At 32.0% G+C, this 15,387-nt stretch overlaps 2 protein-coding genes and 1 long non-coding RNA gene across 3 annotated transcripts; 2 read left to right on the top strand and 1 right to left on the bottom strand.

The window, feature by feature from the left end:
• The first annotated feature begins 6,879 nt into the window (after positions 1-6,879).
• On the top strand, positions 6,880-9,317 carry LOC105204134. Its single transcript, XR_005575872.1, has 3 exons — positions 6,880-7,127; positions 7,500-7,976; positions 8,567-9,317. It is a non-coding gene; the product is annotated as an uncharacterized LOC105204134 (long non-coding RNA).
• Positions 9,318-9,770: 453 nt separating this feature from the next.
• Positions 9,771-12,577, top strand: LOC120358976. Its single transcript, XM_039455035.1, has 7 exons — positions 9,771-10,399; positions 10,752-10,950; positions 11,137-11,322; positions 11,597-11,714; positions 11,819-11,902; positions 11,983-12,114; positions 12,189-12,577. Exons 2-7 carry the CDS (start codon positions 10,909-10,911, stop codon positions 12,467-12,469), a joined length of 843 nt encoding a protein of 280 aa, XP_039310969.1. The 5' UTR covers positions 9,771-10,399; positions 10,752-10,908; the 3' UTR covers positions 12,470-12,577.
• A 74-nt stretch (positions 12,578-12,651) lies between these two features.
• Positions 12,652-14,599, bottom strand: LOC120358975 (putative nuclease HARBI1). Its single transcript, XM_039455034.1, has 5 exons — positions 14,167-14,599; positions 13,866-14,062; positions 13,587-13,734; positions 13,206-13,350; positions 12,652-13,124 (listed from the first exon to the last, which is right to left on the bottom strand). Exons 1-5 carry the CDS (start codon positions 14,398-14,400, stop codon positions 12,826-12,828), a joined length of 1,023 nt encoding a protein of 340 aa, XP_039310968.1. The 5' UTR covers positions 14,401-14,599; the 3' UTR covers positions 12,652-12,825.
• Between the last annotated feature and the right edge of the window lie 788 nt (positions 14,600-15,387).

Raw genomic sequence — 15,387 nt, 5'->3', positions numbered from 1 at the left:
GCTGCGGAGCATCACATTTCGGAGTAACGCTCAAGACCATCACCCGGAATATTTTAGAGTAACGCTGCGGAACATCACCCAGAACATTTCGGAGCAACGCTCAGGACCGTCACCGGGAATATTACAGAGTAACGGTGCGGAGCACCGTCTGGATCATTTCGGAGCAACGTTCATGAGCATCGACCCAGAATGATTCGCCATAACGCTCGATCACGAGCAGCACTCTGAAAGGAGTCGGAGTAATGTCCGAAAGCATTCGTTCGCTGTATTAGAAAGAATATTTCTTACCTTCTGCTGTATCCTGCCGATATGTTTCCTCTTCTGCACACGCTATGTGAGATCCGTACAAGATACATACTACATCACAATACAGTAAAACGATCCTGAGGACGCCGTGTAGCGATGCTCAATTAAAAAGTTGCCGCTCAATTTTACGTATCCTTCTGCTGCCTTCTGCCAATCACGCGCTTCCTCCTCCGTGAGCACCAATCATCACTATGCATAAGCACAGTTTTGGGACGCATTGCATTGCATGCGCGCATTTACGGAAATGCGTCCCAAAACTGTGCTTATGCATAGTGATGATTGGTGCTCACGGAGGAGGAAGCGCGTGATTGGCAGAAGGCAGCAGAAGGATACGTAAAATTGAGCGGCAACTTTTTAATTGAGCATCGCTACACGGCGTCCTCAGGATCGTTTTACTGTATTGTGATGTAGTATGTATCTTGTACGGATCTCACATAGCGTGTGCAGAAGAGGAAACATATCGGCAGGATACAGCAGAAGGTAAGAAATATTCTTTCTAATACAGCGAACGAATGCTTTCGGACATTACTCCGACTCCTTTCAGAGTGCTGCTCGTGATCGAGCGTTATGGCGAATCATTCTGGGTCGATGCTCATGAACGTTGCTCCGAAATGATCCAGACGGTGCTCCGCACCGTTACTCTGTAATATTCCCGGTGACGGTCCTGAGCGTTGCTCCGAAATGTTCTGGGTGATGTTCCGCAGCGTTACTCTAAAATATTCCGGGTGATGGTCTTGAGCGTTACTCCGAAATGTGATGCTCCGCAGCGTTATTCTGAAATATTTCGGGTGAAGATCCTGAGCGTTACTCCGAAATGTTCCAAGCGATGCTCTTGACCATTATTCTGTATCATTTTGGAGTTCGGATGCAGAATATCTGAGATAGCACATGTTTGTGATAAATGCTTATTACTATTTACTTTTTTTAAACTGTTAAATACATATTTTATATACACGAAGGAAAAACCATAAAATCTACATTTTTTTAAATGTAAAAATATAGACTAGACATTTTGTACAATATTTATGGAAAATAAAAAATAAATATTTATTGTAATACTTTTACATATTTTATAAATATTTTTATGTAATATTTACAATAAATCGTTATAATCTGTTCAATTACAGCCAATTAGCTCTTGGACGCGTTATTTAAATAATATATTTATTATAAATGTTGAAGAATATTTTCGATAACGATATACAAATTGATCTTGTTTGTACTTTCTCAGGTGGGCCATCCATCATCGATGAAAAACATCCCTACGGATTTAAGGTGCAGAAGGAAGCGTCAGTAATAATAAGAATATCTAAGGAGAATAAGATATAAAGAGATATAAGGAGGAATAAGGATACTGGAACGACTGAGGATATTATCGAAAAAAGGAATAATATACGTAACTATATGGATTCTGTTTATTTAAAACGTTCAATTTCGCGTAAATGTTTTTATAAATTATGTAAAAGGCAACGCAGAAATATAATAAGTGAAATTCGAAATAATATCCGCAGCAAAAAATTGGTAAGAAATAGCACTAAACAACATTGTAAAATTGATAACATTTTAGATTTTTGTAATGCTTCTAACATTCCTAATAATGACAATGATAATATTAACGATAATAACAATATAAATGGTAATAATGATATTAACGATGTTATTGGTAACGATATTGACAATGATAAGGAGAGTAATACGTATATAAATGTTGAAAGTAACGAGATTCCTTCCGATAATGATTCATGTAACAATACTTCCGATACTTCATCTTCTGTTAGTGTTTCCTCGCATGAATCATCGTCATTTCGAGTCACATTCGCATCCTGTATTGTCGAAAATAATTTGAATCATGTGCAAGCTAATAACGTTCTATCTCTTCTTCGAACACATCCTTGTTTTCATAATTTACCTAAAGATGTAAGAACACTATTAAATACTCCGCGAGGAAAAGTCATTGTATATAAAATAGAACCAGGTGAATATTTACATTTTGATTTAGAAGTAGAAATTTGTAGAGTTCTCTCGCGTTTTTCGGTTATATCACTTCCCAATCAAATAGACATCGATTTTAATACCGATGGTTGTTATTTAGATAGATAAGGTAGTATTCACATTTGGCCAATTCAATGTCGGCTAGTAAATATCAGTCATTCAAAACCAATAATAGTAGGAATATATAAGGGTTCTACAAAACCAAATGATCCAAATTTATTTTTTTTTTAATTTGTCGCAGATATTGAAAGAATATTGAATAAGGGGGGTGTATCTTACCGTAGTAGCAAAATAGCAATCCGTCTTAGATGTTTTATAGCTGACGCGCCTGCTCGTGCTTTCATTCTCAACCATCGAGGCCATACATCCAGCCAACCATGCTCCAAATGTAAAATTTGTGGTATACGATGTGATAGCCGTTATATTTTTCGTGGTGTTAATCATTCTCTTCGCACAGATGAGGAATATGTCGCGTGTTTAGATGAGGATCATCATAAAGATGGCAAGAGTCCGTTGTCGGCGTTACCAATAGGAATGGTTATACAGGTTCCGTTTGAATATATGCATCTCGTATGCCTAGGAGTCATGAAAAAATTATTAATTGCATGGGTACATGGAAAATATTCACGAGTTTCAAAATTATCAGCAAGAGCTATTCTTTCTATGTCTAAACAATTGGAGACACTTGCAACTTACTGTCCATCCGATTTTGTCAGACGGCCTAGATCACTCAATGCGTGTATAAAATATAAAGCGACAGAGTTTCGTCAATTTTTATTATATACAGGTCCAGTTGTAACAAACGTATATTGAAACAGGAAATGTACGTACATTTCTTATTTTTGCATGCAGCAATAAGAATTTTAGCTTCCACATCACCATCGGAAGCGTATTTGAAATTCGCAGATTGTGCACTGCAAAAATTTGTTATTAGATCGGAAAATTTTTATGGTCCGACATTTAATTCGTACAATGTACACGGTCTCATTCATCTTACTAATGACGTGCGACAATTAGGTCCTCTCGATTCATTTTCTGCTTTTCCATACGAAAATAACATGACAGTATTTAGAAAATTGTGCAGGAAACCTGGCCTTCCTCTTCAACAATTTACAAACAGAATTGCTGAAATGGAAGCACATGAAATTATTGATCGTGGCAACAACAATTCTAATATTGCTGTATCCATGAAGCATAATTCAGGTCCTCTGCCACGTAATCTCGATTATAATCCTTCTCAGTACCGTAAAATTACATTTAAAGGAATTTTGTTCACTTTAGACAAACGTGATAACTGTTGCATTTTGAACGACGGATCTATTTGCACCATTATTAATATTTTTATGGCCAATGATTCTTATTATTTGGTAGTAAATAAATTTTTACAAGTACATGACTTTTATGATATTGGTATTTTATCTTCTGCGTTAGGTATCTTTAAATGTTCTGAATTGAGTTCCGACATTTTTTCCGTTCACATCAGTGAAATACGTGTGAAATGTTACAGGATGCCTCTCTGGAATCATAGATTTCATGATGACAGTAGTGATGACGAAAATAATACGCAAACTTCTCAATATATAGTAGCTGCTTTAATACATAATAAAAGTTAAAATTCACATTCCAATTATATAAAATATAATTAAAGTATTAAGTATAAATTGCTTTTGATGGTTGGAGAAAATAAACTCTAAAGTTAATTGTCGTAATTAACTTTAAAGTTCATTATCTTCATTGTATTCATTGTGTTATTGTATTGTTGTTAAAAAATGTACACTTAAAAAGTACACTGTCGCACGCTCGCGCAGAAAAACCCTTCAATTATCTTACATAATTATTATGTATATATTAAAAATGTATTTAAGGATGTCCACTACATTGAAAGAAAGCCGTCCAAAAAGACCGATAGTAAAACCATCGATGTACCAGACTACGTCGTCTGAAGAAGCTCCCTTCAGCAAGACATCGAAAACTGGCGGACAGGAGATAGATACGGCGACAACGATGGAAGAAGATATGAGGGAGTTAAGAGGAACTATACAGGACAATTCCTCGACTATTAATGACGTTAACACACAACATAATCTTCATAATATATTAACAACACAATACAATAACACAAATTCTCAAATACATAATAAACCGCAAACACCTATGCTAACATCTACTCAGGTACATCAAGTGGAACAAATTGATTATCAGTATCCTTTACACACACCATCAACAAGTAATGCAGAACCACATCCAATATCGTACTCTACAAACAACACTCCTTATGCACAACACAGACCTACGACAACATTCATACCGAGTGAACATAATGCGTTTGACAATATTATTAATGCTTATAATAAGTTTCAGCTTCCTTATTCAAATATAGGCGAATCGGTAGAGGCAACAGCAGGATATAGAGCGCAAGGAGAACGAAATAATATTGAGCATCGGTGAGTCTAAGGCTGAGATATCATTTGTCATACGACAAATTTATCAAACGTGTAAATTCGCTGCAGGATAGAAAATTTCTACAGACTTGGGAACTCTTCTTTCCGGTTGAGATTTTATGTCGTTCTATCTTACAGGGAATTAATACGTTCGATAAGCTGAACATCTTTTAAAATATACGCGTTTACTGTTTTTTAATTTAAGTATAACTTTTATAGCACTCAGGAACGATTGGATCGTATAGACATGGAATTGAGGTAGTACATACGTATCTATATGCGTATGTAATGTAAAAAAGATTTTATTAAATTTACTTTACATATATTTAATTGTACATTTATATTTTATTTACAGAAAGTTGAATAGCACTATGGAACGTATTCATAAATGTGTACAGGTGAGAGAAAACCGACGACGCGCATTACAAAAGCCAAAATGTTTGCCAATTTCAACTAAGATAGAGATGCAAACCTTTGAATCGATTGACGAGGAAAAATACGACGAAGTTGTAAGTCTACGAAAAAACAATAACATATAAAATAATTTTCAATTTACAATAGCAACAATTACATATCGAGAGAATAAATTAGTACTACAGGAGAATGACTTGATAAATAACCGCGTTACAAAGTGATTACAAAAATTATTTAAAACGTCAATTTAACAGTTTACATAAGAAAGTAATATTGTTAAATGTATTTGTATGAAAAAGTCTTTTCTCTCGATGCATACTTGATTAAATGTTTTACAAATTTATTAATGTCTTTAGAGCAAAAAATGTTTGTCTATCTCTCAGTCAAAATGAATAATTATGTGCTTATAAATCAATGTTATAATATTATAGGCACAATTTTAGAGTACGACAAATTATTAGAGTTATCCTCGCACATATCTTTTCAGCAATTAAACAATAATTAACGTGTCGTGTTGTAACATAGGTGAATTATCTTCAATATGTGGGAGGATTTACGGTAAAGGAAGCAATTAATATGTCCTTTAAAGAAGTGATCAAAGACGGTTTAATGGTGGCATACACCTGGTTTGGCTCTAAACAGGGCCTACAGCCCTTATACAAGACGCGTATAATAATGGCAATTTATGGTATGACTCTAACTTATTCTATTTTCTTTAAACTTAGTCTCATCTCAAAGTTTAATATAATAGGTAATATCACAAAGGGTCGAGCTGAATAAGCATGTGAAAGTTGCACTTGAGGGGATCAGATCGAGGCTAGAACCCAAATTTGAGATAGAAAGAAAAAAATTGTTCACCAAGTTTCAGCCCTCTATCATATTATTTATTTTTCTGAAGAGTTTTACGTGTTTTTCAGTTTTTCATTTTTTTCTGCTCTTGTAGTTAAGCGATTTTCATGGAAAAAATTTACAATATAATTGTCATCAACATATATTTTAACAAATATTTTGGTTTCTCTGAAAGCTTGTCTTCATATTTAAAAAAATTCAAAAGTTTTTTAATTATATATTTTATATATTCATGATGTTAAAATGTATGTTAATGATATTTATATTATAAATTTTTACCATACGAATTACTTAACTAGAAGAGCAGAAAAAAAATTAAAAACTGAAAAACACGTTAAACGCTCCAAAGGAATAAATAATAAGGATAAAGAGCCGAAACTTGATGAAAAATTTTTTTCTTCCTATCTGAAATTAAGATCCTAACCCTGATCTGATCTTCTCAAGTTCATGCTTATTCACATGTTTATCCGGCTAGACCCTTTGAATGTGTATTAATTATTTTAATAATATAAAGAATTTGTACGTCCGCATATACACACACGATCAGGGTTGGGTAGTACAGTAGAGTCTTCTCAACTTTGACCGTATGCGGCGATAAGAGCGGAATGCCAAACTTATAGAATACCTCTGACTACAGCACGAGTCTACTAATAACCGTGTACTTGTGCGAGCAAAGCTGTAGTGAGGGTATTCTATAAAATGAAAGGGTACGATATGAGTGCTTGTGTTAATTTAATATGCCATTAAATTTAACTTTAAAAAAATATCAACTTATCCAACCGTGTATATGACACAAGCGCACACACGCACACGCACGCACACAACTTATTTCGCTCTAATAATCATATTTTCTTCTTTTCCTCACGGGCATGTAGATGCTGCTTGCAACAGTCGACATTTCAATAGTCCGACTCGAGCAGAATTCCAAGCGTACGCGAGAGAGGCTTTGCGTTCGGCGAAACAAAGACACAGGATGGCTACCCACGTACAGCGTGACAGGCAACAACGTGCCAGAACAGAACGCGATTTTTGGAAAGACTCGCGCGACGACGATCTAGAAAATGCAGTAGAAGAAGATGATGCAGAGTCTATTATAAGCTCACATGATGAGGAGGATTAATTCATGTAAGTAAAATATTTTTTCTTTTTTCATACACAAAAGTTTGGGTAATGACTACCCGGGAATACATTTTTATATACATATAATTATTTATAATTATGTATGCTTTATGTATAATTAAATATAATTGTATATAAAAAATTTTTTTCAGTAGGCCTATTCTGTAACTCTTTAGCGACAATTCTTTACAAACATATATATATATATATATATGTTTGTAAATAATTATAGGAAATTTTGTATGTATGTATACACATACACACACACACACACACACACACACACAAAATTTCTTAATGTACTGTAGCACATTCGTAGCATTAAATTTGAGTAATAAAAAATAGTAATTTACCTTATTGTTTCTTTCTCAATTACAGAGGCTGCTTCGAAGACGTTCCGGGAAGTGCGTAGTCCTGAACCCCTAATCTCTTAAGAGGATGGGGGATGTACGGAAATGCTACGCAAAGATACTGCAAGTTCGTGGGTTCCACTTGTGGGTTAGCGTGCTACCTCTACGTCCCACTAAAAAAAAAAAGAATAAAGAATGTAATAAAATCACGAGCTGTGATGATTAAACGCTGTATGTTATTTGCGGTTGCAACGTGTATCACAGAAGTTACGTATAAAAGGAATTTCTTCTTAACATCTTCTTAATAACTTAAGTAACAAAATAATTCATACCTTATTTTCTCAGTTATAGATGCTGTTTCCTCACTCTGGAGATGCACGCAGTTCTGCATATCTTTTAATGGCGTTTGTGCAGTAGGAAGATGAAGTACAGAGAGAGGGTAGCGAGAGACTAAAAAAATCGCTGCAAATTAACTTCATCTTATTGTGGAACATAGAAAAAAATGGTGAGTTTAAATAAAAATGACGTTTAAATAAAAATTTCTATTTTTTATGTGCAGGATGTCCCGAAATTCGCGATTAAAAATTTAATATTAAGGAATTTTTTCGAAAATCAAGTTATTTGCAAATTTTTAAAAAAATATTAACTTACCCAACTTGCAAAGTATTACGTTTAGACACTCCGTGAGTCACTCGATAATATTTATAACTGCATGACGCGCAATCGTCTAAGGTCTGCGATTGACTAGCTTCGTTGTATCTACAGCATGAAATAAAACTGTACAAATAATAATATTTTACTTAATTTTTCAAGAACTTTCTTGCTATAATGTTTTGATTTGTACATTTTAGGACACCCTAGCTGGCTTTGGAGAGAGCGCTGGACTGCGTTCAGAACGAACGTCCGGGTGCACCCAGAGATCATTTTATTCTTCTTGTTTATTGAATATTAAACAAGAAGAAAGTGATACCTGGTTGCACCCGGACGTTTATTCTGAACGCACTCCTGATAACGTGCGAATTCTCCGAATTCAGCCTCTGTCACTTGCTGGAAAGCCTTTCTCAATTTACTTACCCAATATCCTTCTTTTTACAGGTGCAGTATTTAAATTCTGGATGCACGCAGCCTCAAGTAACATCTAACCTAACATAAACTTCCGCACGCACAGAATCACCGAAGATCACTCATGTAAATAATGGCTCACACATGTGTCACCGCAGCGCATAGAGCGCATTAGAGCGCATTCACAATAAGAAAAAGTAGAACCAATCACTGGCCGGTATTCATAGTCCGTTCCTGTATTTAAGATCGTCTTAAGTATCATCTTAAGATGTCATCAATCAATCAGAAAGCTGTATCAGCATCTTAAGACATTACTTAAGATAATCTTGAAATAAGAATCGACTATGAATACCGGCCACTGAGGCTAATGTGTCACGAGCGGAAATTTACAGGAATAGCGTAACCAATCACAATTGTACAATAATTGCTTGGTTTTCTTTTCTGCGGTTGTAATTGATCGCGTTGTTCTGTTCCGCTGTAAGCTTCCGCTCATGAAACACGGAAATATCTAAAAATAATTGAAAATGCTAATAGCGTTTTCGATTGCAGCGGGTTTTAACCCAACCCGAGTTGGATTAATAATGCTCTAAAACATGCTCTATTTCTAAATTCTAATTGAACGATTTTAGCATGTGGCGTCATTAAACTTGTCATTTTGAGTCCTACAATAAGCCATTAGTCGATGGCATAAGTTGTAAGCCATAAAAATTGACTAATCACAGTCGAATATGAAGAGAATATTCAACTGTGATTGATCAATTCTTAAGCCTGGTTTATGCAGGCCGTAACCACTAACTTATGCCGGAATCTGTAAGAAATTAAGCAATCATAGTCGATTAATCTTCTATAAATCGATTATGATTGGTCAATTTCTTACAGATTCCGGCATAAGTTAGCGATTACAGTCTGCATAAACCAGGTTTTACGGCTTACGACTTATGACACCGACTAATAGCTTATTGTAGAAAGCTCATTAAGCGGCACAGTTCTGACAGTGAATTATTTTATCCTTGTTGTTTGTTAATATTAAGTAAGGATGAAATGAATCACTGTTGCTACATTTATAGTTGTTTTATAATAGCCGTAACCATGAGAAATTAACCAATCATAGTCGATTTATAGAAGAATAATCAACTACGATTGGTGAATTTCTTACGGTAACGGCTATTATAAACCAATCCTTACGCGTCATTAATCGGGTTTATCAACATTCGTAGTTATAAAATTGGCCAATTACAGTCATTCCATTCTTCAAAGGAATACTCGTGATTGGTCAGTTTTATAACTACAATTATTATTAAATCCGATTAATGGTGAAGCGTAAATCGTAGTATGTGTTGCACTGTCTTTTCGTGTCTCTCGCTGGAAGGTTTACTGTGCGCATTGTAAACAGACTATTAGGAGTCAATTCTGGGACCCTATTCTTGAGCACATACGATTATTTTCGTATACGAATAATTTCGCATGAAAGTTTTTGCATGCGATTGGTGAAGTTAATTCTTGATCACTATACGAATTAACGTAGGAAAACTAATCGCATACGAATACTAGAGCGTTGTTGCCAAATCTTTATGAAATGAATGAACCAATGAAATACTAACTTTAGTTATTCTTGTTGATACATAAGAAATCTGTTGAAAAAAAAAACATTATAACCTGTAAATTAATTTCCCATTAGTCATTATTTCGGAGATAAAAATTTAAGAAGAAAACTACACGATTAAATTATTTAGATTGTATTGTAACCTTAAAAAAAGGTTACACATATCGTTTACGTTTACGTTTAAGTAGAAATTGAAAATTAAATTTCATTGCCTATTAAATATTTGTATTGCATACAAAATATTGAAATCGTTATAATATAAGGTAATTATAAAAAATTATTTCATTATTTCATTAATTATTTATTTAAATTTACTTTTCATTGAATTTTATACTTCCTGCTACGATATTTACAAATTACCCAGATAGCACACAGCATTCAAAAAGAATTCATTTTGAAATGCAAAAAGAATTCTTTTCCTAACTTTTTTTTCTTTTTCAGAAAAAGAATTCTTTTTGCATTTCAAAATAAACTCAGTATTGGTAACATAAATCTGAATTTTTTTTTTAAATTTTTTTGAATTCTCTGTGCTATCTGGGTAAGTAATAATTTTTTATATCTGTATTTTTAATTTATATATATATATATATATATACACACACACATATATAAAAGATGGCTGAAAAACGAGTAGGAAATATATCAAATGGACAAAGAAAAATTCTTATTGAATTTCTGAATAATCATCCGGAATTAGTGTCGGCAAAATTTACATCAACATTTTCATATAAAGATGCTCAAAAACTATGGTGTGAAATTACTAATATATTAAATGCCCTTCCTGGAGCTAAAAAGATGGGAGCAATGGCGAAAGGTAAATATATGCGGTAACTTTATTTATATATATATATATATATATATATATGTATAAAATAAAAATAATACATAAAATATATATAAAATACATATTATACACAAAATAATACATAAACGTAATCTGTGTAGTTTTTATATGATAAACTTTACTTTTGATCAACTAATTTTTTTTGTAATCTTATAGACTTGGCATGACATGACAAACAAAGTAAAAGGAAAGAAAGCAGATATCAATCGAAGTTTAAAAAAAACTGGAGGAGGTCCACCATTAGAAATAAACATGACAATGATAGACAACGATGTAGCTAATTTGATTGGACCTACTACTATATACGGTGATGCTACAGTTGACGAATCTATTGCTGAATTTGTAAATATCTGAGTATAGGATACACTTTATAAAAAATTGATTTTAGATAGTGTAAAACTCTGACGGGTTATTTGAATGACCGCCTTTGGCCTTGTGGTGCGGTTCCATGGACGGATATGGTTACACCATACGCGAAAAGTATCCGTCCAATATGGGATCGTACCATTAGGCCCAATAGTCGATGTCTAAGCATGGGCGCGAAATACGAATTTGAATTGTAGTTTGATGGAAATCTTACAATAGTTTGCCTTACAAAATTAATTTCTTTTTCTAGAATTTTGAAAACACTGAAAATACCGAAATTGAAAATACATTGGGTTTTAAAGAGAACAATTCAGATATATCAACTGCATCAATAAATAATAATATATTAAAGGATATTACGTATAAAAGTAAATTTTTTTATTTACTTATTTGTTATTTAAATTTTTATTTTACAAGTATTATTTTTAGATGTTTATGATATTTCTTGTATCAACTTTTATTTATTTTGTAGGAAATGTTGACTTAAATACAAAAAAATGTGTTCAAGTAAAGTCATCAATTAATTGCAACAAAGAGCTATTAATATCTAAATCACGTCAGTATATTTATATCTAGTTCTAAAGTCAAATATTTTTCAAAAATAACTTTTTAATGAAAAATGTTGATCTTTTACAGAATCAGTGGAGCCTTGTGTTTTCATATCAGATGAATCAGTCAATGGACAAGCCAATGAAGATACAAATATAAACAACACAAAATTAAAAAATCAAAATATAAAATCAACTATAACAACAGCAGTAACACATAGTAATATTTTGTATAGTAAATTGTTTTTATATAATAAATATATTGTATTACTTAATAAATAAATTATATTTTAGAAGGTATTAAGAAATGCAGACAAAACACATCTCACAGTCAGCAACGTACTACAAAAAAAGGATATTTTGAAAATACTCTTTCGTATACAAAATGTCTAAGCACAAATATGGAGAATGATATGAAGATGCGTGAAGAATATTATAATAAAAAACTTAAATTTATGGAACGTGATGTTATAGCAAAAGAACGAATTGCTGCGGCTATTGAAACTTTTTGTGCAATAAATCAAGAAAATATAACTTACAAAGAAGTAGAAAATTTGGAAGACACAGGTTATTAGTTTAAAAGAAAAATGTTTATTAATGTTTATTTTTTTTAATGTTTATTTTTTATTTTAAACTGATCAAAATTGTTGTGCCAAAGCTGCACATAACTGCTAATTGTTAATACATAAGTTGTTAATACATAGTGCAATATTAAATGTATTATGTGTTATGTGTTCATTATATGTGTGTACAAAATATTATTATAAGCAAAATAAAATTAAACAAAATGTTATATAATTATTGCATTATTGATAGATTTATATTTAATTTAAGAAAAAATTTCTAATTATACGGCGTTGCATTACTCTTGCTTTTGTAAGATCAGGATTTAAACGCCCTACAGCAGCTTCAACTTCCATTGGTCTCTCATTCACATACCAAAATCCATATGTAAATCATAATCATCATCTGGAAGAGGTAAATTATTTTCTACACACATATTGTGCAGAACTACACATGAATTTATAATTTTAGAAGCCACGTTTGGAGTATAATGAAGTACACGGTGTTTCAACAAGCAACGAAAGCGCATTTTTAATAATCCGTTGCATCTTTCAATAATTGAGCGTGTTCTTTTAAAACATTGATTATAACGTTCTTCTGGAGTAGCCGGTTGAACATCATTCAGTGGAGTTAGAAGCCATGGTCTTAGCGCGTAACCTGAATCACCTAACGTACAAATAAAATAAATTTTTTATTATAAATGTAAATATTTAAATAAATGTAATAAAACGTATAATGTATACAAACCTATCAAATAAAAATTATCATGCCCTCGTGCATGTAAAGTTTGCATCACTGGCAAAACATTGCAATGATTCCAGATAAAACTATCATGACAACTTCCAGGATATCGAGCATTAACATTTAAAATTTTCATTCTTGAATCACAAATCTATAATAAAATAATAATATAATCAAATAAAATAATTGTAAATTGTATGTAATTCCATTACAACTGATAGATATAATATGAATCTTACATAAACATATATATTTTACATATTTTACATATTTTATATTATATATTTTATATATTTTATGTATTTTTTTATATATTTTAATTTACATTTTTATACTTTATATACTTTATTTTATATATTTTATATTTTATATATTTAAATTACTTACTAACTGTGTATTTATGGAATGGTATCCTTTTCGATTTACATATACATGTTCTGGATACATTTCATTGTTCTTTGAGGGTGGAAATATAGCCACGTGAGTACAGTCTATACATCCTACGACACCTGGGAATCCATATTCTGTGTAAAATCTATAAATACCATATTAAAATAACTCAAATAATTTTAAATCCATATTCTATATAAAATATATAAATGCCGTATTAAAATAAATAACGCAAATAATTTTAAATAACAACTAAATTTAATTAATTTTTCGTACGCATTACGTATTGTCGTAAGCTCTTCTAAATTCCTCGGAAAATAAACCCATTCGTTAAACACATTGGGGTGATTGAGTACTATGTTTACATCTCGAATACAACGACTTACAGAGGATTGACTAACTCCAATATATCCATTGCATCCAATACCTAACTGATAACTTCCAACTGCATAAAATCTAAGAGCAGTAAATACCTATAAAAATAAAAGTTGTTATAAATACAAAACCTAAATAATATATCTGAAGTATAATATTTATAACATATTAATTATTACATGTTATACAGCTTTTCTTTTACCTTTTGTTCCGCATCTAATGCTGATCTTCTTGAAATTGGATCACTATATTCCTCTACTATGTCAATTACCCTTTGTACCATATCTTTACTTAAACGAAATAATCTCATAAACTCCAAATTATTTAATTCAAATGGATCATTACGTTGAAATCTTTCTCTATTTTCAAACACAATGTTTGCATTTTCCAAAACATTTATTACATTAAAATTAATTAACCTTCTTAAAACCGCCATTGTTATATGAAATTTTTACTATTATATAAAATTTTGGTTATTTATCGCATACGAATCTTTATTTCGAATGCCATGACCCATACGATGTAAATCGCATGATATTTTTCGAATACGACCGCGTAGTAATCATTCATGAATACCAACTGTTAAAGTCGTATACGAAACTGCCATTTTCGTATGCGATATATGTTCAAGAATAGGGCCCCTGGGGCCCTATTCATGAAAACATTCGAATAATTTTCGTATACCAAAGTGGCAGAATAGCCAATGGAATTATTCAATGGCATTCTCCCAATGATTATTTTGCCATTTTCGTATGTACAAATTATTCGCATGTTTTCAAGAATAAGGCCCCTGTCTTAAGATAGGTTATTGTAATATATTGTACAATATTATATTATTGCAATATGTTTTTGTAATATGTACCTCATCAGTAATAATTATACGTATCTCGTCGGTAAGATTATTGTGATGCATATTTTATTCAAATTAAATGTAATAAATAAATTATGTTTATATATTTTTGAGAATATATAAATAAATAAATAAATAAATATATATATATATATATATATATATATATACATATAAAAATCCTTTCACATAAGAAACATTTATATTTATTTCCCTAATTCCTAATTAAGGTTAAATTTTAATTAAAAAATTTTAATTAAAAGCTATTAATACGTCATTTCTTGCTCAATTTTTGCTTCATTTTTGCAATTACTTCTGACAGCAACTTGTGTCGATATCTGTTGCGATTTTGCCGTCTATTACTGATTAATCAAATCGTGTTCTATATCTGTCGCGTTTTAGCTGTCATGTCGTGACGGCACACTGTGCTCGATTTCTGCAACAGTTTTGCAATCAACAACTGATAAAGCAGATCGCGTTTCATATCTGCCGCGTTTTCGCCGTCACGCCATGACGGCACGTCGTGCTCGATTTTTGCTGTATTTTTGCTCTCAGTACTTAATGAGACATATC

The sequence above is a fragment of the Solenopsis invicta genome, chromosome 11, assembly GCF_016802725.1.
Source record: "Solenopsis invicta isolate M01_SB chromosome 11, UNIL_Sinv_3.0, whole genome shotgun sequence".
In the NCBI taxonomy this organism is placed as follows: domain Eukaryota; kingdom Metazoa; phylum Arthropoda; class Insecta; order Hymenoptera; family Formicidae; genus Solenopsis; species Solenopsis invicta.
The sequence above is the reverse complement of the archived record's forward strand: the minus strand, read 5'-3'. Positions and strand labels throughout refer to the sequence as shown.